Genomic DNA, 26,655 nt, shown 5'->3' with positions numbered 1-26,655 from the left:
CGACGCTCTCTCCACTGAGCCAAACCAGCGAGGCTTAGTGTCTGTTCCTAACAGTGAGAGCCTCCGGAGGGGTCGGTCTGCTCCCCTACCTGACAGAAAGTAGGGTATGGGCTGAGATGTGTGCGCACTTGTGGGGAGCAGCACCCCATACTCCGTGGACCCTGGGGCGACTTACCTGGCCCTCTGGGTCCTCTGACTGGAGGCCCCTGCGAGGCGTTGACCTTGGAGACAAGCTGGAGTCTCGGGGACCCACAAGGTAAGAGGCGCCAGTTTGTAAAGTGCTCTGACTTTCGTGTTGAAGTCTCTCCTGGGGGGTGAGCCCCGACCCCCCAAGGCGGCTGCTAAAAGCAGTGCAGAGACCCAGATGGCAATGACAGCGCCAGGGCCATGGGGAGGTCTTTATTAAGCCCGGAGCCACAGGGTGGCTGGCACCCGTGGCCAGGGACCCTGCCTCACACTGCCCGTCGCGCCGGGCAGGCTGCTGGGGCCGAGCACCGCCAGCTCCCGGGGCTCCAGTCGCCCCCCCTCCGGAGGAGCAGTGCCGCATTGTGGTGGCCTGGCCGGCGAACCGTCTCTGGCCTCTGGGACCACAGGAGGGTCTGAGGGCCACGAGCTCCTTGCTGCTTCCCGGGGGGCCCGCCGCAGAGGGGGCCCGCCACGGTCAGACTCACCAGCCGCTGCATGCTCTTCACGTGGGTGGGGCTGATGGACAGGGCCTCCTCGTACCACCGCCGGGCCTCGTCGATGTTCCCGCGGAGCTCGGCCACCTGGCCTCGCATGTACAGCACGTTGTGGGACATGGGGAAGAGGTTGGCAGCTTCCTGGGTGCAGGCCGTGGCTTCCGCAGGCTTCCCAATGCCGATGTAGACTTCGGCTGTGGGGACAGAGCGGGGGATGCTTTCCCGGGGTCCTGCCCTTCAGAGGCCCCGGGGCAGCGTGACAACCTTCCCCCCTCAAGAGCCTGGCAGGGGCCCGTCGGGAACACACAGGGCCCAGGGCCAGCCAGGCCCCCACCCCGAGAGGGAACGCTGCGGGTCGATAGTCCTTCACGCCCACTGCTACACACACAGGGACTTGAGCCACTTGTACCGTGGGGCCTCGGAGAGGGCACGGCACCACCGCTGAGGGGGCGGGGGGTCGGGGAGAGGCCTGTGCAGCCTCCAGTGCTCACTCTTTCATGCAATTCAGCACGAGGGCCAAGAGGAAGAAGCCGTGTGTCCTGACAAGTGTCCAGCCACCCTCCCGATCCTCAAGGCCGAGGGGAGGCCCTCACCCCTACGGGCTCACTGGGACCGCCTCTGGGGACCCGGGAAGTGAAAGGAGGCGGTGACGTGGTTTTCATGTGTTGGCCCTGCCCTGAGCTTCTCGGGGCCTGCAGTCCCCCGGGAGGAACACTGCCCAGGTCCTGTCCTCACCGAGGGCCTGGCTGCATGGCTGACATTTATTTCCGAGTCTGCGAATGGCTGTGCAGAGGGGTCCCTCGGCCAGGGGCTCGGTGGGACGGCAAGACTAGCTCCTGGCTGCACCGGCTATACACTCTGTCCCTCCCCAGGCCTTGGTCCGGATGCTCTCCTGACTCCTCAACCCTTTCCCCTAGTGCTCCACCTCAGCCCCGCTGAACTTGACTCCTCATTCAAAGAGGAGACACAGCCAGCTGAGCCAACCTCGAGCCCCTTTTCACCACGGAGCCCTCACGCCCTTCGTTGCCCACTGCACCCACCCACGCTGCCCCTTCAGCTCTGAGGGCCAGCCTCTGCCCGAGCCTGGAACGCCGGTGCTCTCCGGCCTTCTCAAGCGCGTCACACCAGCACTTGGCCTCTGTCTTCTGGATGACAGACGGGGTCTCAATCCCGACTGCATCATCCATCAGCAATCAGCAGGCTCTGTGTCCGCCTTCCACCTTCCTCCCTGACCCACCTTCCTCCCCAGCTCCCCTCACATCCACACTGTGCTCCCCAGGGTTCTTCTTGCTAAAAATGTGCCCTCGCCCTTCTCGCCTCCCTCGCCAGCTGTGCAGCCCACGTCAGGGGAGCAGGGCGCTAGGGCTCAGAGGGGTCGCCTGCCGTGGACACCATGGTGGGACCAGGGTTCCACCCGTCCACGTCCCCAGCCCTCGCTCCCCACTGTCGCATGGGCTCCTGTGTGCACCCCTTCTGCGGCCACCCACCACCCCTCCTTTCACCTCCAGCTTTGCTGGCCACTCCTTCCGTGTCTTTGGCCTTTCCTCCCCACAGCGGGTTTTAAACGTGGGGCCTCAGCTCCCTGCCCCAGCCCTCTCCCTCCTCCACCGACATTGTCTTCCCGGACATTCGCATCACGTCCCTGGCTGGGAACCCCACCCCCCAAGTTCCTGTGCCTGACATTGTCACTTGCATGTTCTGAGGCACCTGACACAGGTCCCCGCGGACCCCACCCACCAGCTCCTCCCCAGGCGTCACGCTGCGGAAAAACGAACCACCAGCCACCCGAGGAACGACAGCTGTGCCTCAGTTTCTTCATCTGTCAAGTGAGGGGAACAGGGCGTTTATGCCCTGTAAGGCTATTATGAGGACTAAACAAGGCGAGACATAAACTTCACGGAATAATGTCTGACACACGCAGAGTCCTTGATAAGAGTTGGCTGCTTGCAAGCTGTGTAGACCATTAATTAAAACCCACCTCCGGGCGGAGGAAGGGGCAGTCTGGTGGGGCTGGCGGAGCAGCAAGGACAGTGCATCGGCAGGCAGGACCGGGGACCGATCCCTCCCACAGGCCACCTGCCTGGGAGCAGTCTTCGCCTCGCCAGGGGCCGTGCCACAGGGTTATCCCTGGACTCTGCCGATGAGGCCTGCTGGGAGGGGCCTGGCAGGGGGAAGGGCAAAGGGCCAGGCCGGGCCAGGGCCAAGGAATCGGTGAGAGTATCACGGCTTTCAATTCCCGGAGAAATCAGAAAATCTGATCTTGCACATCTAAGAATAGCCGTTGGTTTCGACTGTGAGAGGTGCCAAAGTGAAAGCTATAATTATTAGTAAGTAACAAGCAGAAATTAACCACCTACTGCAGAGTCATTTTTAGCTGCCATCCCAAGGTGGAAATTGAAAGACGGCACCCAGGCTGCTTGGCTGGGAAGGGTCCTGGTTCTGCTCGGAGTCACTGGCAGAATGACTCCAACGGCAGCACCGAGGTCCGCATCAGACAAAGCCGGGGGGAGACGTGTCGTGCGTGGAGTAAACATCAAATCCTCTATCCCACCTCCGACTCCTGCTGCAGGAAGCTCAGAGGTGCTTACTTCTGTCTAGCCTGGCTTTCTTTCCTGCAAGAGGGGCAGATAACCCCTCTGACCTTTATAAATGAACTAGCAGCCCATTGCACAAAATTCGTGTATGGGGTATGTGTCCCTCAGCCCAGCCTGTACCCTCTCCAATCTGGGACCCCTCGAGGGATGTCTGACTGCCCGTTTAGGGCCTAAACGGGCAGTCAGACATCCCTCTCACAATCCAGTACTGCTGGCTCCTAACTGCTCACCTGCCTGCTTTCCTGATTGCCCTTAACCGCTTCTGCCTGCCAACCTGATCACCCCCTAACCACTCCCCTGCCAGCCTGATTGATGCCTAACTACTCCCCTGCCAGCCTGTTTGTCCCTAACTGCCCTCCCCTGCAGGCCTGGTCCCCCCAACTACTCTTCCCTGCAGGTCTAGTCAACCCCAACTTCCTTCCTCTGCCGGCCTGGTCACCCCTAACTGCCCACCCCTGCAGGCTTGATTGCCCACAACTGCAATCAGACTTTGTAGGCCTGGTCCCTCCCAACAGCCTTCCCCTGTTGGCCATCTTGTGGCTGCCATCTTGTGTTCACATGGGGGCAGCTATCTTTGACCACATGGGGGAAGCCATCTTGTGTGTTGGAATGATGGTCAATTTGCATATTACTCTTTTACCATGTTTCCCTGAAAATAAGACCTAGCACATGGAAAAATAAGACATCCCCTGAAAATAAGATCTAGCGCATCTTTGGGAGCAAAAATTAATATAAGACTCTGTCTTATTTTCGGGGAAACAGGGTATTAGACAGGACAGAGGCCTGGTGCACCGGTGGGGGCCAGCTGGTTTGCCTTGAAGAGCATCCTGGATCAGGGTGGGGTTCCTGTGGGACATGGGACGGCCTGGGCGAGGAGCCTGTGGTGGTTTGCAGGCCGGCCACACCCCCTGGCAACCCAAGCGGAGGCCCTGTGATCTGGGATTTATTTATCTCCTATAATTGAAACTTTGTAGCCTTGAGTGGAGGCCTGGGCCCACCAGGGTGTGCGGAAAGCTTGGCTTCCTCCATTGCCAGGGAAACCCAAGCCTCCTGCTTGCTCTGTGGCTGCAGCCATCTTGGTTGGGTTAATTTGCATACTCATTTCTGATTAGCCGATGGGCATGGCTTGTCTGTGTAGTTTAATGGTTAATTTGCATATTACTCTTTTATTAGATAGGATGTACAAGTGGCACTGGCAGATACCCTGAACTTTCAGGAAAAGAGACTGTAAAAATGGGATTGTTTTAAAAATGTCAGATGAAGGCCAGATGCCACCAAGAAAAGATGGATAAATGCAGTTTTTAAAAACTGGCAATAAAAAGGTCAAAAAACACAAACAAAATAAAAAACAAGGAGAAATATTTCTAGTACATATCAGACAAGGCAAATTTCTGATATAATAAATGCCTACAAATGAAAAGAACAGCTCAGCACCTAAGCAGATGAATGGGCAGGCAGACAATTGAAATGTCATTCTCACCCATCAGACTGGCAAAGATCGAGAAGTTTGGTAATTCGTTGTGTTGGCAAAGATGCAAGAAAATGGGCATTCACGCATTAGTGACTGAATATAAATTCATGCTATTCTATGGAAGGCAATCTGACATGATTTATTAAAATTTGAGTATGCACCCTTTGATGCATCATTTCCATGCTTAGATACAGACACAGGACAATACATGTAACAATACTTATTGATGCATTGTTTATAACAGCCAAATACTAGGAAGAATCTAAATGCTCAGCGAGGGAGTCCTGGTGACAGGATGACAAGTTCACCCCATGGGCTCATGCTGTGCAGCTGCGGGAAGGTGAGTCAGCATGCGTGTGGGGAAGCAGTGACCTCCGAGTGTGGCTGCTGACAGTGGGTGCCTGTGGGTGGGGGTGACAGGCTCGGAGGTGGGCAGAGTCTTTTCGTTCGATGCCTTTTGTACAAATAAATACATTGTGTGCTATTTATTCAAAATTGTATTATTTATTCAAAAATAATTTAAATAAAACTGTCACATGGATCCAAACCAGGGGGAAAACATGCACAACCCATGCAGGTCGGCTGCCAGGTATTATGAGGAAGAGTCTGAGGAGGTGCTGGTGGCGGGGAGGGCAACCAGGGGATGGGTCCCACCCCAGGGAAGGCGGGACCCTGTCCCAAGTACCCCTGGTCGGCCTGGGTCTGTGCTCCCCTGGGCTCTGGCCGGACCCTCACGGAGCAGATGAAGGCTCGGGGGTCCCATTCACGATCTCTCTGCCATTCAAATGGACACACAGGGACCCTCTCCTACAACAGCAGGGAGATCTGAGACCGTCTCAGACGCCCTGACTTGTGACCCTCAGATCTAAAGCTAGCTCCACCCGGGTTCCCATCACGCGTTTCCACTAAGCTCGCCGGAAAAACCACCACGAGAGAAGAGACCCACAGAGTCACGCCGTGGGCGTCAGACCCGGATCTAACCAGCGGCTTCCAAAGCTTGCAAAACGGACAGAATCTGGCGGGGCTGCCAGAGCTGATGTGGACGGGATGTCACCTGGTTTCCATCAGCTGTCAGAGAGCGGGGGTCACGCTTACTGTGCCTCTCAGAGCAGCAGAGCTCCCACACAGTAGCTAACACGTCCCCGTGTGAGGGAGCCTGCCTGTTGAGCTGACCTCCTCAAAGACTATGTGAAGACGTGATATGAATATACAATAAGATTCTAAATCTTGACTCTAACAAAGCCATTGCTTTGGGTCCCTGTGGCACAAACCCTACAAAGGTCCTGATGCCCTCCAGCCATTCACAGGACATACACGCTTGCCACGCGCACACAAGCACGATGCATATTCTGCCCACAGTCAGGCAGATACGGCACCCGGTTTCCGGCACCCAGTTTCACTCACAGGCAGAATATCCACCGTGGCCCACCCCCCGTTACCAGCCATGAGGGCTTTATTCTGCCCTGCAGGCCATGGCAGTCAGACATGGCTGTGACATGATTATATAAAAACCCCAGGATATCTCCAAGCTGCTTTGCAATGTTCCAACAAGCAGCTACAGCATTCCCCCCCGAGAGTCACGGCCAGCCGAGCGAGGAGGAACAGAGTCTGGATGACCGAGTGAGTGGGAACAGGCCACAGGGGAAGCCGTCCTGGGACTGTGGCTCTCACTCAGGCAAGAGGAGTAAGCCTGGGGGGGTCCACGGAGCTCATTCCAGCCCAGAGGGCCCCCTTCAGCTCTTCTGGTTTTTCAGACGTTGGCCCTTAGGAACTAGACTCCAGCCTGGCCAGTGTTGCTGAGTAGTTGAGCATCAACCTATGAATCAGGAGGTCATGGTTTGATTCCCGGGGTTGTGGGCTCAATCCCCAGTAGGGGGCGTGCAGGAGGAAGCTGATCAATGATTCTCTATTATCATTGATGTTTCTCTCTCTCTCTCTCCCCCTCCCTCCCTCTCGGAAATCAATAAAAATATACAGTATATTAAAAAACAAACAAACTAGAGTCTATGGCCCATTTGAAAGACAACCTCCCCTCCCCCGTGGCTCCCCTTCTGGCTCTGCAGGTTCAGCCAGCCTCTCCTGACCCGACAGTAGCCCGTCCTCCTCTCCCCCGTTCTCTGCAGTCACTGCTCATAAAGAACACTGGGTCGGACGGGCGCCTGGCTCCTGGAAGAGCAGTGGAGGCAGGCCTGACGTAACCGCCAGCTCCCGGGACCCAGGAGAGGCTGATGCTGGCGCACGTCCGCATAGGAAGAACCATCGGCACGTCCCTAAATCATCCCTCGCGTGTGCTCTGCTTAGAAGGATATAATTTGTTAATTTACTGTCGTTTTATGGCTCAATTAGAGGTGCCAAGGCAGAAGAGGCTGGCTGGGCCCTTCCTGGGACACGCCAAAGCCAGGTAAACCCACCGGGTTTCCCTATATGCAGGCCCGCCAACAGCTCCAAACAAGGCTGAACATCAGACTACTGGGCTTGGCAAATGGGCAGACAGATGGATGGTGAGGATAACAAGCCCTTTCCCGGCCACGTTTGGGCTTTCACCACGCGCCCCGAGAGTCCAGCCAGGGGAGGCCTGGGAGGGCCTTGCAGATCAAGTGATAAACATGAGTAGCAGAAGTTATCTTTTATATGGAAACAAAAACGCAAGCAAACCACAGCCATCGTTCGCCCCGAGCCTGCGGAGTTGGGTTCTCGCTGCTGACATGCCTGCATGCTGGGTTTGGGGGGGGCGGGAGAGGAGGGGGTTTCTAGCTATATAACTCAGCCACGTGAAACAGAGGAGGGACTTGGTGCCTGCCTCCCCGGCTAGCTTCCAGCCCAGCGGTGCAGAAATAACATAGTTATTTAATGTTTAATAAAATAGTCCTGCGTCCTCGCTGTGGACTCCCAGGGCTGCCTGGAGGGGGGGGGGGGCGGGAAGGAAACACTGCCCCTCCTCTGCTTTGATAAAGGCACCGGGTCAGCCGTGTGCCTGTGCCTCTCCCAGGGACTCCGAGTCTCACTGCCAGGATGTGCCAGGCATTGTGCTCATCAACCCATTGTACAGATGGGGAAACTGAGGCTGGGAGGAAGCATTAGCTTCAGTCTGTGCAGCTGTGCAGTACTACAGCTGGGACTCCCCTCCGAGCCTGCGGGGCTTCCAGACTTCAGGGTCTGGGCCCCCGTGCCACGCTGCCACGCAGAGAAAGCTGGGGCGTAGCTCTCTGGGCCCTGTTGCAGCACAGCCCCCACCCAGCAAGCTCCCTGCCACCCTCAGAGTCCAACTCCCAGAGCTTTCCTGTGTGCTGCTCTGTGCCGGGCTCTGGGGCAGGGGATTGGGGCAGGGGAGGGTGGGGAGACAGAGGAATTCATGGCTCCTGCAAAGAAGTACAGGAGTCTCCCCTTCACCGGCGGTTTTACCTTCTATGTTTCAGTTACCCACAGTCAACTGTGGTCCCAAAATATTTCATGGAAAATTCCAGAAAAAAACAATGCACAAGCTTTAAAGTGCGCGCCAACCTAAGCAATGTGATAAAATCTCCCACCACCCTGCTCCGTCCCACCCGGGACAAGAATCCTCCTTTTGTCCGGGGCCGCTGGATACCTCACCCGCCCGTTAGTCTCTCAGTAGCCAGCTGAGTTACCGAGCAGACTGCTGAGGAATCACAGTGCTTGTATTCAAGGCGCCTTATTTTACTTAACAGTGGCCCCGAAGCGCAAGAGTGGGGGTGCTGGCGATTCAGTTACCCCAAAGAGAGGCCGTAAAGGGCTTCTAGTTTAATGTCATTGTTTAATCGCTTACTGTGCCTCATTCATATATCGAACTTTACCAGAGGTGTGAATGAAAAGGAGGAACAGTGCGCAGAGGGTTCGATACCATCCAGAGTTTACAGCTTCCATGGGGGTGGTGGGGGTAGGGTGGGGGGAGGGGTGTGGAACATGTCCTCCAGGGATAAGGGGTACTGACATTTGGGTGTGACTGCAAAAGCTCTGATTTCTCCTGCTGAGGGGCTGTGGGCTCAAGAGGCAGTGCCCACGGGATCCTGCGGCCTCTGGCCCGGGGCCCACTGTGGGCGGGACGGGGCCCACAGCGGGGCAGAGCGTACCTGCGTGGAGCCAGATCTGTGCCAAGGTCATCCAGGGGTGCAGCGGGCCCTGCTTGGGGGTGCTGCTCTGCAGAGACGAGGCCACCTCGGACAGCGCCTGCTCCACGCGGGAGGCGGCCACGGACGTGGCGTGGATAGAGCCTGTGGGAGGTTTCCGAGAAGATGACATCAGGAGTGAAAGGACAGACCCAACCAGCCAACCAGCTGCCGCCCCCGCCCGCACACAGACAGGGGTGCAAGACGGACACACGCCCCTCTCCCCACGAGGTCTCTCAGTTTCACTGTCTATAATAAAGAAACACAGTCGCGGCAGCCGAAACCCCTTCCGGTCCTCTGCGTTAGCTCGTCTCTCGGTCAACAACCAGCGCACATGCCAAGCTCCGAGCTCCCTCCAGATGCCGTCTGCGGGTGTGCGTGGGGGCAGGAGGGGCACGGCCAGTGCACGGCTGGGACACACGTGTCAAACACGGCACACAGGACATTACACAGTGAGCTTACAGAGCATCCCTGTGAGGGCCTAACCCTAGAAGCAGCACGGGCGAGGAAGGAACCTTTGCCGTCGATGGGGGCCGTTTTCAGGGCAGACCTAGCAGCTCCCCACTTCACTCCCTGGCCTTTGGGAGGTGGGCAGCACCCCCAGATGGGAGGCCACGTCTGGAACACGACCTCAGGCTTGTACCAGCTGCGTGGAGGGCGGTCACAGCGGAGACCCCGGCCCAGCGGCTGCGCTGCCTGACGCTGCCTCCTGGGGGCCCCGCTGCGCTGACAGGGAGGGAGGGAGGGGAGAGGCGCTGGCCCGCTGGCCCGCGGAAGCTGGTGGAGGCACGGCTGTTGGCTTTTTTCAGGTCTTATTTTGGCTTTATCCTTTTTATGGAAAAGTAACATTTTAACGTTAATAACCAGGACTTGCTGCAGTTTCCCTGAGATTTTTAGTGAAATAAAGGAGGTGGCTGCTGCTTGGGCCTGACCTGACCTGACAGCTGGCTTACCCCCTCACTGACTATCGTGAACAAGCGGTTCTCAGCCGTGGCTCCACCTGGGAACGTCTCGGGGGTTAAAACATCAGGATGCCGTAGATGCATCCTGAACCCAGGGCATCACCGCCTCCGGGGTGGGCCGGGTCTATCCGGCCGCCCCGTGGCTCCCAGGTGCGGCTGAGATGAACTGCACCACTATCCAGTCAAGGAAGCCGGAGGGCGTGTTCTCCATGTGCCACAGCCTGGCTCTCCCTTCCCTGCGGCCCAGCCACTGGGTCTCACAGCCCTTTCAGACCGAGGAGTTGTTGAGACCCCTAGATGGGTTATGTCTATTGGTATTTATCATAGAAATCAAGATTGAGATACGTTTAAAGAGTCATTAATTCACTTCAAAGTAATAATAAATGACTGTGCTAGAAATTCGACTCATGCAAATTTCCCACCAGGTTCTCTGGCTCCTTTGCTACAAGAACTTAATGGCTCAGTTTGCTTTCTGGATGAACTGCTTTGTTGGTTTGGTCCACAAATGAACGGATAAGGACTTCTGCCGAAGCTCCTTCCCTCGTGGTAGCTACATACATCTAAACGGGGGGATTCCTCTCGCTAGAACGTCTCCCTGTGAATAAGGTCTGGCGAGTGAGGGCGATGCTGGCAGTGGTGGCTACCAGGTTCAGAGAACATTCCCTGCTTCAGGCACCGGGAGTAGCATTTCACATATATTATCTCATTTAATCTTGAGGCAAAACTGAGATTTAAGGAGGTTATGTAAGTTACCCAAAGTCAGACAGCCCACAGATGGCAGAGTCCGGACTCAAACCCTCGTTGGGACCCAAATGCAGCCTTTCAGCCCAGCCCTGACAGCACTCCTTGCAGGAAGGCTGTGTGAGCCTCTGTTTCTCCCCACCACTGGCCCGTGGACGGCCGGGCCTCGGGGCTCGGGGCTCCCAGGAGCTTATCGCACCGTCTTATGTGAGAACGGAAGTAACGGCCTCTCCTATCAGACCGTGGGCGGCTCCTCTAGACAGGCAGCAGGCCCTCCACGGAGGCCTTTCAGGAGGAGCGGTGCCAGGCACGTGGACACACGCGTGCAGAGTGCGTGCTGTGCGCAGACACGGCGCTGGACGGGTTTGGATGAGGGCCCCCCCCCCTTTCGGATGCTCTGCTCTCCTTCCCCGATAACGTCTGCCCTGAGCTAGAACAGACAGTGATGTAAAGACGGCACCTCACTCGGAGACCCCCATATGAGGTGCAACTCACCCATTTGGGTATGGAGCGTGAGGCTTATCGGAACTCATTTCTCCTTCCTGGTCAATCCCCTTTTACACACACACCACAAGGCGGAGACCCTTTGTTTGCTGGGCCAGGGATGGATACTGGAGCAATCAGATATTTGCTAATAATAGCAGGGGACTAGCAATAATGGTAAAAGTGTTCAATAGTTAACATCTATATTCCTGGCAATGGCACAGGAAGACATGAAATTCTTCCACTGGATTAGAATTTGGAGGAATACAAGGGCTAAACATCATTTTGAATCAGAATGCATGCATCTGATTAAAAAATATAATCCAAATATTATCCAAAGTGAACTCGTGTCTTACTGTTCCACAGGACTGAAACGGTACGTGTCAAAACAGACACTGGCTTTTGATTTATGGACGTTAACACCGAGAAAAGCTCATCCAACCTACAACTGTTTAAAGTGACTCTTTTCTTTCTCATCAAAGCCGAGGTCTCCTTATGGTGTGCGTGGAGCAAAGCTTGGGAAGAGAATCGGAGGGGAGGGCATCGGACACATCTCCACCGGAAACCTATGGCTGGAGAAATGAGCTTCCGAATCATCAGGCTCGACAGGTAGGCCAGGGCGAGCGGCTGCTGTGCCTCTTGTTTATCTCACTTGCTGGGGAAGTGCTTGTCACCGTGGCAACCCTGAGGGTGAGCAGCTGCTGTGCTGCGGCGAGGCCCTGGGTCACAGGACACAGTGGCTCTGAAACCGGGCACTGGGAGCCGCTGCGGCGGAGGGAGCGTGCCCCCAGAGCTGGCCCAGGTTCTGTGACCTAATTGCCTGAATGGTCTAGGCGCCGTAAGAGGCCACACGGCTGGCGAGATCTCTGCTTCCCCCAGCCCTCTGCCTTTTCTCTCCTCACCCAGACCCTGAGTGGAGACGTTCTCTGGGACACCTGACACGGAGGCAGGGGGCCCCTGAAGAGCGGCCCTGAGCCCCGCACCCAGGGCTTTGTCTGGGCTCCCCTAGGAACGCCCTGTGCTGGGGCAGGAGTTGGGGGAGGGGGGCAAGGATCCAGGGACTGTGGGGCCGGACTGCAGACCAAGAGGACCAGGGACCAAGGCCACTGACCTCGGAAGCTGTGCGTCAAGCTCTGGCCTCTCCCGAGGACTTCTGACCCAGCGCCTGTCATATGCCGGAGCCTGTTGAGAAACCCTGTCACACGCAGGACACTGGGAACAGTCAGCTCAAGTTGCCCTTGCGGCTGGAGCCTTTACCGAAATCCCTTTTCCGGAGCACGAGACCCGCGGCTCATCTCACGCACACCTCCAGTGTGGCAATCGCCCGCGGCCCGCAGTGGCACCTCTCCGAGCCCATCACTCGGAGGCACCTCAGAGCCAACAAGGCTGTTAAGCCAAAGGCACGCTGCGTTAGGAGGCTTGGTTATGTCCGAGAACCCGGCGTTGTCACAGCAGGACACTGGACACAGAGTGTGCTCACGGCCCGCTGTCCTCCGGACGGGCCTGGGGGCGCCGAGTGAGTGGCTGTGGTCTGAAGGACGGCCACCTGCCCTGTCCCCTCCTATCTTCACAGCACGCAGAAGATAACCTCACTCTAGGGGAATCCCTGCCCGCCCGGTGACAGGCGAGCAGCAGGGTCCAGGAACAAGGAACAACAGTCATGTGATGCATAGAAATGAAAAAACAAAAAATAAAAAAACACAATCCTTCACGGAATAGACCTCAGTAGGCACATCGCACTCAGGATTCTGGCTGTTCTTTGCCTCCCGGCCCCAGCGTGAACTCCGGAGCCTCATGTGCCTGAATATGGGACCTCCCTGCCTGCCATCCGCATTCTCTCTGCCTGATGCCGCGGCAGCCACCTGCCCTCCAACATTGGTAAGACACAGAGCTGCTCTGGCCTGGCATTTGGATCACCTGCCGCGCCTGAATCTCTGTGTTTATTTCCCCTCGGTCCCGACGACGTCATTCAAGGTTATCTGTCAATAGAGGTTACGCAGCTTTCAGGTCCTAGCGGCTGTGCCCCCCCCCCCCCAAACTATTATAATAAAACAAGCAGGAAAAGGGGCAGTTCCCTCCCAAAGACCCTGGCTGCCATCACGCTGCCATCTGCGTGACTAAGCATCCTGCCGCAGCGCTGTGCTTAACCTTTTTCATTTAGAGCAGGAAGAGACTTTCTGTTTCTCAAGACAGGGCTTGGGAGCAAATGAGTCCAATACTGCAGCCTGCTGGCGGCCGGTGACCCCGGACCCTGCCGCCTGTGCAGCTGTGCACTGAGAACCCGGGTGCCCTTGGGCCGAAGGAGGTGGCGGCTGAGGAGCTAATGATGATTCTCTCTTGGTTTTTGAAGGGGGAGGGGAGATAGAGTCCATGCTCACTTCAAGCCTCAAATTAAGCGTCCTCTCTCTGTACCTTTTTAGGAACATTAAACATTTGGTCCGTGTCTCCGTCTCCACCGCCCGTCTTTGCTGGGGGTAGTCCTGTCTGTCTGAGCATGCGACAGGGGAGTGGCCTCCTGGAGCTGCCTGCCACCACCCTCCCTCCCACATTTCTAACCCCTGGGTTTGCCACCTGCCTTCTCTGCAGCATGCCCACTAATGTGACGGGGACATGGGGCTGGAGCGGCTCTAGGGACAGCTGCCTGGTCCTCCCCCAGTCCCACTGGCAAGGAGGCCTCCAGCTGCGGGCCCCTCTGACAGACAAGAAGCGTGGTCACCGTTCTAGTAGCTACTGTTCCTTTTCGCTGAATGGAAGAGACTAGGACAGCAACACCAGTCCCCAGACAAGGTCACAATTTCCCACCGACCGACAGAATCATCAAGCACAGTTGAACCCTGACAAATCGTGCCTCTGAGAGGGAAGGTTCTCCCGGGAAAGCGTTGGGGAAGGGTGGCACTGAGGCAGGGAGAGGCAGGTATGGTCCCGGGCGGGCATGCGGGGTGGCCCAGCAGGCTGCCGGCGGTGCTGGCCCGGCCAGGCGGTCACACTGAAGCGTGGGGGGCGCTGTGCCAGTGCATGCAGGGAGATGCCAGCTGTCGGGGCCACGCGGCCGGGGCTGGAGACAGTACCTGCTGGAGGACCACATCCCCGCTCGCTGAGGCCGTGTCTCTGGCCCAGGGAAGGCGTGCCCGTCTCTGAATGCAGCGGACAGGAACAGCCTCCCAGGTTTGGGGACCCTCTGATTACTGGACACGTACTCCTCAACTCCTACCATTTATTTACCGGCTTGTCAGTCTCCCAAAGCCCCATCCAATCTTGTTTAAAGAAAGACACCATGGGACTAACGAAGGAGACTTTAATTTAATCCAATTAGCAGGAAAATATTTATATTTGAATCATTAAGGCTGAACTTTTAAGATGGACACCCCTCAAATGCAGTGGGGTCAGCCATAGAGTAAGTTTTTCATAGACAGGATTTTAAAAAAGTGACTTTATTCTATTAGGCAGGAGCAGAGGGTGAAACATACCACCTGACCAGTTACCTCCTGATCGTGCGTGATATGCTTTCTGAATGTTAGAAAATTCCAAGTCAGTAATAAAATGCTAGCCATAACAAAGGGATAAAAATCTACTATCTTTAATTTTCATTTCTCAACCTATTTCACCCGAGGGTGTGTGTTTTCATTAACCCGTTTATCCTCTCCTCCTGGTGATGTCGCCGGAATCTGTGATATATGAAAAACAGAGCCCAGGAGCTGAGGGCCCAAGGCGGCATTCTTGATTTTAGCTCGCCATTGGAGAGGAGAATAAAACGTCAGCACACATTTTTCTCCAAAATGATGCTTCCAAGCATCCTCGCCGGTGGGGGCGCCGAGGGCCCAGAGGTCTCAGGAGGGACGGCAGGGGCAGCGTGGGCAGCCCTGTGACTTGGGGGAAGGGCGCCTGGCTGGGGCCTGGACCCGAAAACCATAAAATAAGGTGACCAGATGTCCCGCTTTTGGCGGGACAGTCCCGATTCTTTACTATTTGTCCCGCAGCGCTTTAAAAAAGTCCAGATTTTTTAAAAAATCGGGACATTTTAAAATGCCACGGGAAGTGGGACAAAAAAATCGGGACTGTCCCGCCAAAAGCGGGACGTCTGGTCACCTTACATTAGGGGTGTCGAACTCAATCAGAGAAGGGGCCAAAATCTAAAATCCAGCCTAAATCGCGGGCCGAATGGTTTACTGAACAGTCATAAACTGACAATGTCATAAACTGACAGCGGAGTGCAGTGATGACAGCGCGGTGCGGGCCACATTGCAAGGCCTGGCGGGCTGGATTTGGCCCACGGGCCTTGTGTTTGACACATGTGCCTTACATATTTGAAAGGGAGATTCAGCAAACGGCCATTTCCAGAGGAGGAATCTAGGGCCCAGGGAGACAGAGTTGTCTGGGTCCCTCTGCAGACCTGCCCTCGAACCCGGCTTCCTGACCTTTGAGAGCTGGGCTGCTTCTAGGGAACGTAGAAAATCCGAGTCCCTGGGATAAATATGTCACCCCCTCCCCCCACGAAGCCCCACCGTAACTCGCAGGGGCTGCCTGAAGGTCTCCTGTCGCCTGACTTTCTAAAAATCAAGCCTTTTTCATGTATCCCAGGAGCCTGGCGTGAAACCTTTTTCTTTCTGAAGAATCCTAATGTGAGGATGATAGCAAACGCTTGTTTTCGCTTATGGACTTTCAAAGGCAAAATGAAATCACGTGTAGGTCGAGCAAGATCATCTCCCGGAGGGGTGCGCTGGCCACAGGCAGGAGGGGCTCAGATCTCACACGCACCGGGTCATCATGCACCTTAGCATTTCCAAGACGCGGTGCCTGGAACAGCGGTTCCACAGGGCGGGAAAACGGTGAAATCGGGTTGGACGCACTGGGCCAGAGCTCAGAGAGACTTGCATTTTTTTTTAACTGCAGACTTCTCAGTTAAAGTGTGCTCATGTGAACTGTGAGTCTCTAAAAACATTTGGCCAGGCAGAATCAGTGTCTAAGAAACAGCCTTTGGAAAATGCGCTCATCTACTAGGGCCTTAAAGAATAATACCACCTGAAGCACTAGTTCTAGATACGGGGAATTGTTTTGTCTCCTTTAAATGTTGGCAGGTGTAGTTTACATTTGATGATGTCTGTTTAGCTTATTTTAGGGAAATGAATGATTAGAACTGCTTTTCTATGCTGCAATAATGGCTGAACTGGAAAGGAAGGTCGAGATCCTATTGGTTCCCTCTACCCAGAATTTACAGATGGCCCGCACCTGGGCCACCGGGTGTCCCACTTCCGATCAGCACAGGGGGGGCTTCTGACCCTCCGCTCACAGCCTTACTGGACACTTTCCCTGCTAGGCCTTCTTCTGTGGTCCTTTCCAGGCAAGTACTGCCTCCTCAGAGTGTCAATCCACGCGGTGGCGGAAGCATTAGCCCCTCAGGAGAGATGAGCCCCGGAGGGGTGGGGGTGGGGGTGGGGGTGGGGGAGGCGAGTGGGCAAGCGGGTGGCAGCTGAATGTCCACACCATCTCCCACAACCAGCCGCCAGCAACCACCACACACATTCCGTGAGGGAGGGAAGCGTGACTCTGAGCCCTGGGGAAGGTGAGCAGACCGGCGGACTACTTACTAACTGAAAAAAGGGAGGGAAAACCATGAAAGTATACTTCTGGAGAGTTGCCTTGGAACAACAAATCAAACCAAAAATTAAAACCAAGAAACAAAACATTTGAAAGAAATCAAAATTAAGGCTACAAAAAGCAAATAGAGTTCTAATAACCTTCCAACTGTAAGCCTGGCTGTCTGGAATCGGATTTTGACTCGAGAATGACACAGAGTTTTCCACTAACAATGATTTTTTTTTTTTTTTTTTTTTTTTTTTTTTTTTTTTTTTTTTTTTTTAAAAACAAAGGCCAACTGGGCATTCCCCTCTGCGTCTCAGCGCTCCGGGTGCAGGCGAGCTGACCAGTTCGTGTGCTGTGTTTTGTTTCCAGGGCAGGAAATTCCAGAGGGAAGGGAAAAATAATCAAACAAGCGGTTTTCAGATCGTTCCGCACATGAACCCTGACTGTGATTCCAAGAGTTTTGTAAGGTTTGGCCAGTTTTCATCTCTATGAAGTCAAAGGATTGGAGGGAGAAATTAATAAAACGTCAGGTTGTTGCTGTCTGTCCCTAGACTTGGGATTCAAGTTCATAACAACTTTAATCGGGAAATCCTACACTTAACCACCGACGTATGGTATGCTTCTCCGTCTCTAACTACACGTTGCATCCAGGGGGCGGGGAAGGTTCCTGGGCGAGTCAGTCTTAGTTAAAACACCTGGTTACTGCCAAAACCGGTTTGGCTCAGTGGATAGAACGTCGGCTTGCGAACTGAAAGGTCCCAGGTTCGATTCCGGTCAAGGGCATGTACCTTGGTTGCAGGCACATCCCCAGTAGGGGGTGTGCAGAAGGCAGCTGATCAATGGTTCTCTCTCATCGATGTTTCTAACTCTCTATCCCTCTCCCTTCCTCTCTGTAAAAAATCAGTAAAATATATTTAAAAAACACACACACACACACACAAAAAACCTGGTCACTGGCCAGGTGCTCCCTGAAGGTGGGGGTGGGGGAGATGACTCACAGGCTCAGAGACGAACAACTGAGCACCGTTTGGGTTGTAGACGTTCAGCAGAAAGCCCAGTGGGCGCCCCTCAGCCAGCATTTCACTAGCTGATCCGCTCTAATGTGCCTCACAAGAGCCAGGACTTCAATTGTCCGGGTTTACTGGAACACAGGGTCCCCGGGATGCAGTGTGATACACACTGGCAGGGAACGGAGGTCGGAGGGCATGTTGTGCGAATGAGTGGACGGGCATGGGAACATTGCTGAGGGATTCTAGAACAGTGAGATCCCGTTTTATGACCAAAAAAAACTGGGCAACAGTCAATACAAAAAACAGCTTTTGTGGGGAAAAAAATGAAGTTGGCAATTGCCGCTTGGCATTGTTTTGAGGGGGAAAAATCTATTTTTAAGAAAGGGATTAAAAACAACATAAACAGTTTGTAGTTCGCTACAGGCCTGGTGCATGACATGTGTGCACTGGGGGAGGGGGTGTCCCTCAGCCCAGCTGCGCTCTCTCGCATCGGGGACCCCTCGGGGGGTGGGGAGCAGGACTAGGCTGGCAGGTGGACATCCCCCGAGGGGTCCTTAGGGCTGCCATGGAGGCGGGAGGGACTGCCCACCACCTCCGATACTGTGCTCATTTGCCTGGCTTCTGGCTGAGCGATGCTCCCCCTCTGGGAGTGCACTGACCACCAGGGGGCAGGTCCTGTGTTGAGCATCTGCCCCCTGGTGGTCAGTGTGTGCCATAACGATTGGCCGTTGGCTTGATTTGCTTATTAGCCTTTTATTATATAGGATAGCATTATTTCCATCTTCCAGTTCATGAAACTGGGATTGTCATTCAAGCAAGTTTCAGAGCACCGAGTATGCAGACAGGTAAGGTCTGGATGACTTATTTTAGATGATAGCCTGTTTTTGTCCTGGCTCTGTGTGTGTGTGTGTGTGTGTGTGTGTGTGTGTGAACAAAGCAGGTTAGCCATCTAAAAGATGAGCACATTAGAGAAAGTAGTTTTCTCTGGCAATAGTTCCCCTCATGAGCTTTTGTCAGCATATAACTGCTTATTTGGAACAAAGATGAGCCCTTATAAATCATGGATATGGAGATTAATTTTTCTGGTGAACATTAAATTAATGAGTCTAAGAAAAAAAGGGTGGATCCCCTCGTATTTAGGTCCCATTTTAAGCCTTTACCAGCCAGCATTCCATTTAATTCAGGCTTTTTCTTTTCATTGACAGGGTCCCAGACCCCCTAAACAGCCTTGAAATTTTCAGTATTATCTAAAAGCAAGATTAGATTAAAATGCTGCTCAATTTTTTTCCTGAGTATTTTCACAACATAAACCCTACATTTCCCTTTCCTGCAAATGGAAAATGATTTCTAGCATTGCTTTTCAAAATGCTGTGCAGAAGCCACGGGCTCTGGAATTATACGGGGTATCTTATAAATGGGGCTTCCTGCCCCCCCCCCCCTCAGGCCCACTGGACTACAGACTCTGGGGGGGCCGAGGATCTAATCCACAGCTTTCAAAGCTTTTCGTGTGACCTTAACGCTCAGGAAAGTTCGAGAACCGCATACTTAAAGGGCACAGGACCGTTATCTTTAGAGAGCTAGCTTGATTTTTACATACTTGTTGAATTAATTTCTAAATTGGAAAACCAGAGATATGTAGACTAAATTACCTGCCAATTGTTCTAATTTGCCTTTAAAAAAAAGACCAAAAAAAAAAACCTTGCAATTTTAATGCCTTTCTATCAATGCCAGGAAAGCACAGAAAGTACCTAGAAAAGCTTCTGTTTCTTCTACTCAAAAAACAGGTTTCTTTACTTTTCACAGAGAAGGCTGGAAGCTGGGCACCAATACCCCTCCTGCCCCAAATGGCCTTTTGGATCTTCAAATTAGTAAGATTTTTTTCTCTCAGATCAATTTGATGGAGTTTCCCATCCAGCTTATCAGTTAGGAAGATTATCAGAAAGTGAAACATCAGGCAAATGAAGCGGATCTACCAAGAAAGGAAAACCATGTTTACACCGAGAGGGCTCCTGGCGGGGGCCTGGGCCATGGGATGAGTGAGCTGCTGGGGGCCACACAAAGATATCGGGTTTGGGATGAGAATGGAGATGAGAAGACACAAACAGGTGGAGAGGAGACTCGGTTCTTGAAAGAGAAGAGGAGGAGGAGGAATCTGACACTAAAAAGTGGAAGAGAAAAAAAAGAAGGATGAAAGCAAAACAAAAACTTTAGAAACACAAAGAAAAAATAAAACTAGCTTTTAATATACTCACATAAGCTGCAAAGAAAACAAGGTCATGTCATACACAATCATTCCTCTACTTGACAACAGGATACAAGTGGTTTTTTTTTTTTTTTTTTTTTTTTGAAGAAAACAAATCTGTTTCCCGTTGGTTGTTTAATTGCTCTGTAGCGACAGCATGGAGTCCACACAACTCAGGTTTGCCTGGGCACCGATTCAGCCACAGACCCACCGAGAAGAACATGTCTGTACCCTACAACCCCCACGGCATTCTGGGGGAAACCATTGGTCTTTCCGTCGAAAAGGGCGAGGACTTGACGCTTTCTAGGTTTGCTTTCTATGAGAAGCACTTACTCAGAGTGTACGGTGGACCCTCGGTTCTCAGACTCGATGCGTTCCGGAAGGCCATGTGTTCAAAAACCGAATCCTTCCCCCCCATTAGAAACAATGTGAACGGAATTAATCCGTCCCAGACCTCCAGATGATTCCGTTTTACCTTTCCTTATACCCAGCACCTGTCTCATGTACTGTTTAATCTATAAACAAGCACTTCTTTTCTAAACTTTACCAAACCACCCACTCCTAGCCTCACGCCAGGGGTGTCCTTCAGGTCGGCCTGCAGCATCTTTGCTTGTTCACTGACTCCGAAGTGCAGTCAGCGACTAACTGTTCTCATTCATCCAATCAGCAGCGGTGTTCCTACCTCTTCAGCTGCCTGTGATCAGTTCCTTTCACACTCTTAGCAACGTTAGCACTCTGGATGGCCTTTGTCTGTTTTCAAATTGTGCTCATCACTGATTCCACCGACCACAAAGGCATCCTCTCCTTTGTTGCCGAGAGACGCTTTTTTGTGATGCTAGGGTGTCAGCCTGAAAGGGTCGTCCGTTTGAAAACGGAAGTTTGGTTCAACAACCCATACGTGTTTTCTGTGAGCAACTTGGTGGAGAACCGAACTGTTTGAGATGGGCTGGGAGACGTCCCAGAAATGAGGTCTGACTGGTGTATTTATGTTTCCCAGGTGCGGACACTGAGGGACAGGACGTGCCAGGTCCCAGCCCGGGGCGGTGGAGCGCTAGCTCTCTCGGCTGGCCCGGGGGCTGTGCGCTGGGCACTGGGGGAGGAAGCGAGGGCCGTCCCCTGCCTGCCTTTCGGCCGGAGAGACCCAGCGGTGGGGAGAACACCACAGCGACAGCTCACAAGTTAAAGGAATGGTTTTGCTTAGGGAGGTGTTGGGTGAGATTAAAGACAAAGCCCCTTACTCTGCATCCTATTTTGGAGGCCATGGGAAGAAAACCCTTTTTTTTTCACCCTCTATTTAAGGAACTACCGATTTGTTCCAAAGAAAAGACAGCGATTCGCAGCTTCAGAGTTATCGCTGTCACCCCACTGGATTCCTTTCTCCATGGCTGGAACCATTGGATGACGGAGGAGGGGCGGGAGGGCCAGAGGTGACGCTAGCTGGGTAATCGTGTTCTTTAAGGGGGAGGGCTTTTCAATTTGCCACATCCGTTTCATAAAACCCACAGCCAGGCCAAAGCTCCGAGACATGGTTTCCCCTAATGCGACTCCACAGATCTGTGTATGGACAGTTTCAGAGGTGGAGACCTGTACTCTCAGCAATTAACCACTCCCCAAGCCTGCACTGTGTAATGACCTAGGTGTATAGTTATGGTGTTGTGCAATATTTTTTAAAGGTTCTTATCTTCACCATCTACACTGACATTTTAACAGGTGAAATATGATGTCTGAGATTTGCTTTAAAATACTCCAAAACCCAAGTGTGGGGTGGGAGAGATGGCTGGAAAACGAACACTAGTTCTTGAAGGCTGGCAGCAGACACGTGGGGATTCATTATATTATATTGCAGCTTGGTGTGTCTGAATAGTTTCCACAGGAGAAGATAAAAAAATAGGAAGTAAACTTTAGTTCTGGAACAGAAAATAAGGGCTGGAAGCGTGCCCGTGGCTTCACGAGGAGCAGAGTGCGTGGGCGGCGGAATCGACGGGCAGGGAGGCGGGGGTTCACACGTCCACCGGCCACGTGCCCTGGCCGATGCCAACGGGTGTGGCTCTGCTTGTGGCGGGTGCCAGTGCCCTTGAAGCCAGGGGTTCAGCAGAGCAGCGAGGCCCCGGAGGTAAAGGGGTCTGAGTACGACTGTCCTCACAGGCTCCTGGGGGAGGGGAAGACAGCCTGGTCCTGAGAGCCGACCTTCCAATTCTAGAACGAGGGGTTCGAGTCCCCGTTAGCAGGACTGGACCAGTCTGAGTCAGAGTCTCTGCCTGGTTTGTAGCCTCCCCCAGAAAGGCCTGCAGATCAGCCTGGGCCGGGCCGGGCCGGGCCAGGGGGAGGTGGAGTGCGGCTTGTCAGTCTGCGTGTGGCTGCGGGATGTTAAGCGTTAAGCTGCGCTAGGGCAATTCAGGATGCTCCCAAGGCCCGGTGTCCTTCTGACCTGGGGCCCTGGGATGGGACTTCCCACGCTGGTAATAGGAAGCCTAGCTCAGGGAAGCAGCCTCAGGCCCCTGCAATATGGGGCTTGGGTGGGTACCTCAGCTGGCTGCCAGAGGCCCTATCCCTCCCACCCTGACGGAGGAGAGCCTGCAGGAGCTGGCTGTGCGTGCGCCACGCCTGCTCCCTCGCTTCCCCTCGGGGGGCTTGCTCAGGTGTCCAGTGAGTCTTAGCCCTCACCGGGCAGGGACATCGCCGGACACTTCTAAACTCACTCAGGCCCAGGCTTCTCTCAAAGCCAGCCCATGAAGAGCAGGCACACCCAGCCGGGACTGGCCTCCCGCAGGCCCCGGGGCAGCGGAGCAGCTGCAGAGCCAGGCTCCGAGGGACTCACTGGAACTCCTTGAGGCTCAAAGCGGAGGGAACTTCCGTGTATGTTGTGGGTCTGTCAGTCCTCCAAACTGCCCCTGAACTGCCGCAATTACCATTAGAATTGCTTGTTGGGAGCGCTGGAATGACAGGGGACTGTGTATTCCTCTGTGCCTAGGGGGATGGGGCAAGGCCAGGAGAGGGAGGCACAGACACCTCTCAGCGGCGGCGAGTGCTGTAGGCTGCCGAGTGGGGCGGTGGAATCAGAGCTCAGCCCCCTGCCTCCTTACAGGCTCTGTGCTGGATGTCCGTGTGTTCACATGTGCAACTGATTAGGAATCAAAACCTGGGTTCCAGCAAGGTCTGCAATCTAAAGCGAGAGGGAGAACCGGGAAAGCAGAGGGGAAGCTGGTGGAGACGGGAACAACCTAATTTTGGTTTTGAATTTTAGGCTCTAAGAGCAAAGAGGAGAAATAGAAAGACCTCAGCGACGTGCTGGCCATGTAACATGACTTCTCCGCTGTGCACACACTTGGAAAGGACATGGGCAAAATGCACCTCGGCTGAGAGTTTAACCGACTTGCGTGAGTTGTGTTCCCAACCCCAGCGGCCGTCAGCATCCCCGTCACTCGGGACCCAGGCCTCGCACTGGGAGCCGACACCACTCCATCCCCGCCGGCTCTTTGCTCTCACCTGTCTCCGGGTCGCTGAAGTCTGGCAAAGTGATTGTGTTGAGCTGCCGCCTGTCTGCAATGGTTCTGTCCAAGAGGCTGCTCCCTCGTCCCGAGTCACTGCAACACAACGGTGAGGGATGTCAGTCATTTGAAGGGTGGGCGGGAGGAAACAGATTCCACCAATACGGACTCCTGCAAAGCAGTTTTTTTTTTTAAATATATTTTTTATTGATTTTTTTACAGAGAGGAAGAGAGAGGAATAGAGAATTAGAAACATCAATGAGAAACATTGATCAGCCGCCTCCTGCACACCCCCCACCGGGGATGTGCCCGCAACCAAGGTACATGCCCTTGACCGGAATTGAACCTGGGACCTTTCAGTCCCCAGGCTGATGCTCTATCCACTGAGCCAAACCGGTTTCGGCGCAAAGCAGCTTTTGATGTTGGGTGTGTTTCTGCTGCTGTTCAGCACCTTTTCATCTATCACAGAGCACCTGCTTCCTGGCTGGGGCTGGCCCTGGCCTCCACTCAAGGCTACAAAGTTTCAATTATAGAAGATTAAAAAATCCTAATAAAAAATGGTGGCAGCCATGGAGCTGGAGAGAGCAGGAGGCGTAGGTTTCCCTGGCAATGGAGAAAGCCAAGCTTCCTACCCGCCCCCCCCCACTCTCCCCCATGCCCTGGCCTCTGCTCAAGGCTACAAAGTTTTAATTATAGAAGATAAATAAATCCCAGATACTAGGGCCTCTGCTTGGGTCACTGGGGGCATGGCTGACCTGCAAACCACCACAGGCCCCTCGCCCAGGCCACCACACGTCCCACTCTGATCCAGGACACCCTTCAGGGCAAACCAGCTAGCTCCCACCCATGTACCAGGCCTCTATCCTGTCTAATAAAAGAGTAATATGCAAATTGACCTCACTCCAACACACAAGATGGCTGCCCCTATCTGGTCAAAGATGGCTGACCCCGTGTGGACACAAGATGGCCACCACAAGATGGCCAGCAGAGGAGGGCAGCAGTTGTGGGTGATCAGGCCAGCAGGGGAGGGCAGTTGGGAGGGACCAGGTCTGCAAGGGAGGGCAGTTGGGGGTGATCAACCTTGCAGGGGAGGGCAGTTAGGGGTGATCAGGCCTGCAAAGGAGGGCAGTTAGGGGCAATCAGGCTGGCAGGGGAGCAGTTAGGCATCAATCAGGCTGGTAGGGAAGTGGTTAGGGGGTGATCAGGCTGGCAGGCAGAAATGGTTAGGGAAAATCAGGAAGGCAGGCAGGCAAGCAGTTGGGAGCCAGCAGTCCTGGATTGTGAGAGGGATGTCCGACTTCTTGTTTAGGCCCCATCCTACTGGGATTGGGCCTAACTGTGCAGTTGGACATTCCTCGAGGAGTCCCAGATTGGAGAGGATGCAGGCTGGGCTGAGGGACACCCTCCTCCCCTCCGTGCACAGATTTCGTGCACTGGCCTCTAGTTATAAAATATAAAAATGAGAGCTACAAGCCCAGGGCCCCATCTACCTTACTGGGGAAACTGGCTGGCATTGCGAGTCCATAGATCATCATGCCCGTACACGCCCTCCTCATGTGTCCACTCGGCGCCAGTGCATCTTAGCCCTCGCTGCACAGGGACGTCACCGGGCACTTCTAAAACCGCTCACGCCCAGGGACCACTCCAGAACACAAAATCAGAACTTCTGGGGTAGTCAACACTTTTCAAAGCTCCCCAGAAGGTTCTAACTTGTAGCTGTATTCGAGGACCCCTGGCCCCTACTCTTCAAAGAGGAATCACAGCCAGGGCCTCGTTTGTTTCCCAGAGTGAGCCTTCAAGATAAATTGGGTGTTCGATACCCGTCTGGCACATGAAGAGGAGGCGGCGTGCGGTCACACAGTGAGCGGGTCCTGGGGAGGGCTGGAGCCGCCGCCCGCCCAGTGTTCCTGAGCTGGAGAAGTGGCTGTGGGGGTGGGGGGAGGCAGGGTCAGGAGGAGCACAGCAGGGTCGGTGGCCGCTTCCTGCACGAATCCCCTCTCCAGCTTTCTCCTGCAAGGGACCCCCTCAGGCGTAACTGGAAGGACACCTCCGCTATACAGACTCCGCTATACAGACCCCTGTTTTTGTTGTTGTTCTTTAAAATTCTGAGAAGCCTATCAGCAAAAACAATAGTCTTTTTTTTTCCTCTCATGATATTCCATCCAAGAACCTCCAAAAACAAGCTGATTTGCCTCTTGAATTGTGAGTCTTTAATACATTCCTTTGTCCATTTGTTATCCATCTGGGGGCTAAGGGTGGTATTTTTTTTTGTTAAGAAGTTCAAATTCCACAACAAAGGAACACAATTTCCTTCCTCACTGCAGCTGTGGTGAAAAGTGGCACAAACAAGGTTTGGTCTGAGACTTAATATGGCTTGCAGGCTGCCGTTTCCGCGCTCAGGGATGGAGCTAGAGAAATCCAACGGAAACAGGAGGAAACCTGCTTCATTCAGGACAGAGGACCAGGCAGCTGGACGTTCTACGTCACCAGTTATGTGTTTTCCGGAAACTGTCCTACCAGTTATTTCCACCACCAAGAAACAATACATGTCTTTGAGCAGCGGATAACATCAACGTACACGCACATTTTCACTGGACACATTACTGACTGAATATTTCTAGCACGGGTCCCTGTGTTTTTAATGTAAACATTACTAAAAACATTACAAGAACGTGAATATTGCAATGGCTCCCCACGTAGGAGTTTTTCAGAAGATGTTATCTCAAAATGGAGTGCATTTTCCATCACCTTGGGGATCCCGGGACTCGCCCTGAGCTGTTGGCATTGGAAAGGAGGGTATGCCTGGGCTTCCATGGACCAAACCCGAGACAGTGGGTCAGACATGTCCGTTTCGGCCACAATCCTGCAGGCTCTCCCTCTCACCACGTCCCGGAGCACAGGGCTGGCTGCCACGTGTGATGCCGGGTCCTGGGACTCAGCGGGCATCTATCCCTACATCTGTCCTAGCAAGTAGGTGACGTCGGGCAAGGCCGCCTCCTGTGCCGCAGAGACGTCCCCATCAGATGGAGGAGTTGGAGGAGGGAGAGCTGCGAGGCACATCGAGGCGCCATTAGATACACCTACAAACACCCTCTGAGGGCCGTGTGGGTGGCTGGTTTGTGGAGAATTCCCAGCCGTCTGGTGCAAGGGGCGGGCGGGGAAGGCGGGTGAAGGACCTCCAACTGCAAATGATAGAAACCCCAACTGAGGCCAAAATCTTAACCGTGAACTTCACCCACTGACAATGACACAGCGTGTATTTCCTCTCCACCAGCCGAGG

The 26,655-nt window shown here is 54.0% G+C and overlaps 1 protein-coding gene across 9 annotated transcripts in view; it reads right to left on the bottom strand.

The window, feature by feature from the left end:
* Positions 1–26,655, bottom strand: part of TTC7B (tetratricopeptide repeat domain 7B) — a 183,338-nt gene that overhangs the window by 21,750 nt on the left and 134,933 nt on the right. For 2 of the 9 annotated variants that reach the window (XM_084883843.1, XM_084883844.1), the window contains 5 exons: positions 23,374–23,471; positions 19,642–19,803; positions 16,641–16,691; positions 8,834–8,974; positions 672–874 (listed from right to left, as the gene is read on the bottom strand). In XM_084883843.1, coding sequence (XP_084739969.1) covers positions 672–874; positions 8,834–8,974; positions 16,641–16,691; positions 19,642–19,803; positions 23,374–23,471 — 655 coding nt within the window. The remainder of the gene's footprint in view (positions 1–671; positions 875–8,833; positions 8,975–16,640; positions 16,692–19,641; positions 19,804–23,373; positions 23,472–26,655) is intronic. The other 7 variants (XM_084883845.1, XM_084883846.1, XM_084883847.1 and 4 more) reach the window with 4 other exon arrangements.

Source organism: Pipistrellus hanaki (assembly GCF_964339955.1).
Source record: "Pipistrellus hanaki genome assembly, chromosome: 1".
Classification (NCBI taxonomy): Eukaryota; Metazoa; Chordata; class Mammalia; order Chiroptera; family Vespertilionidae; genus Pipistrellus; species Pipistrellus hanaki.
This window is presented reverse-complemented; position numbering and strand designations above follow the sequence as displayed.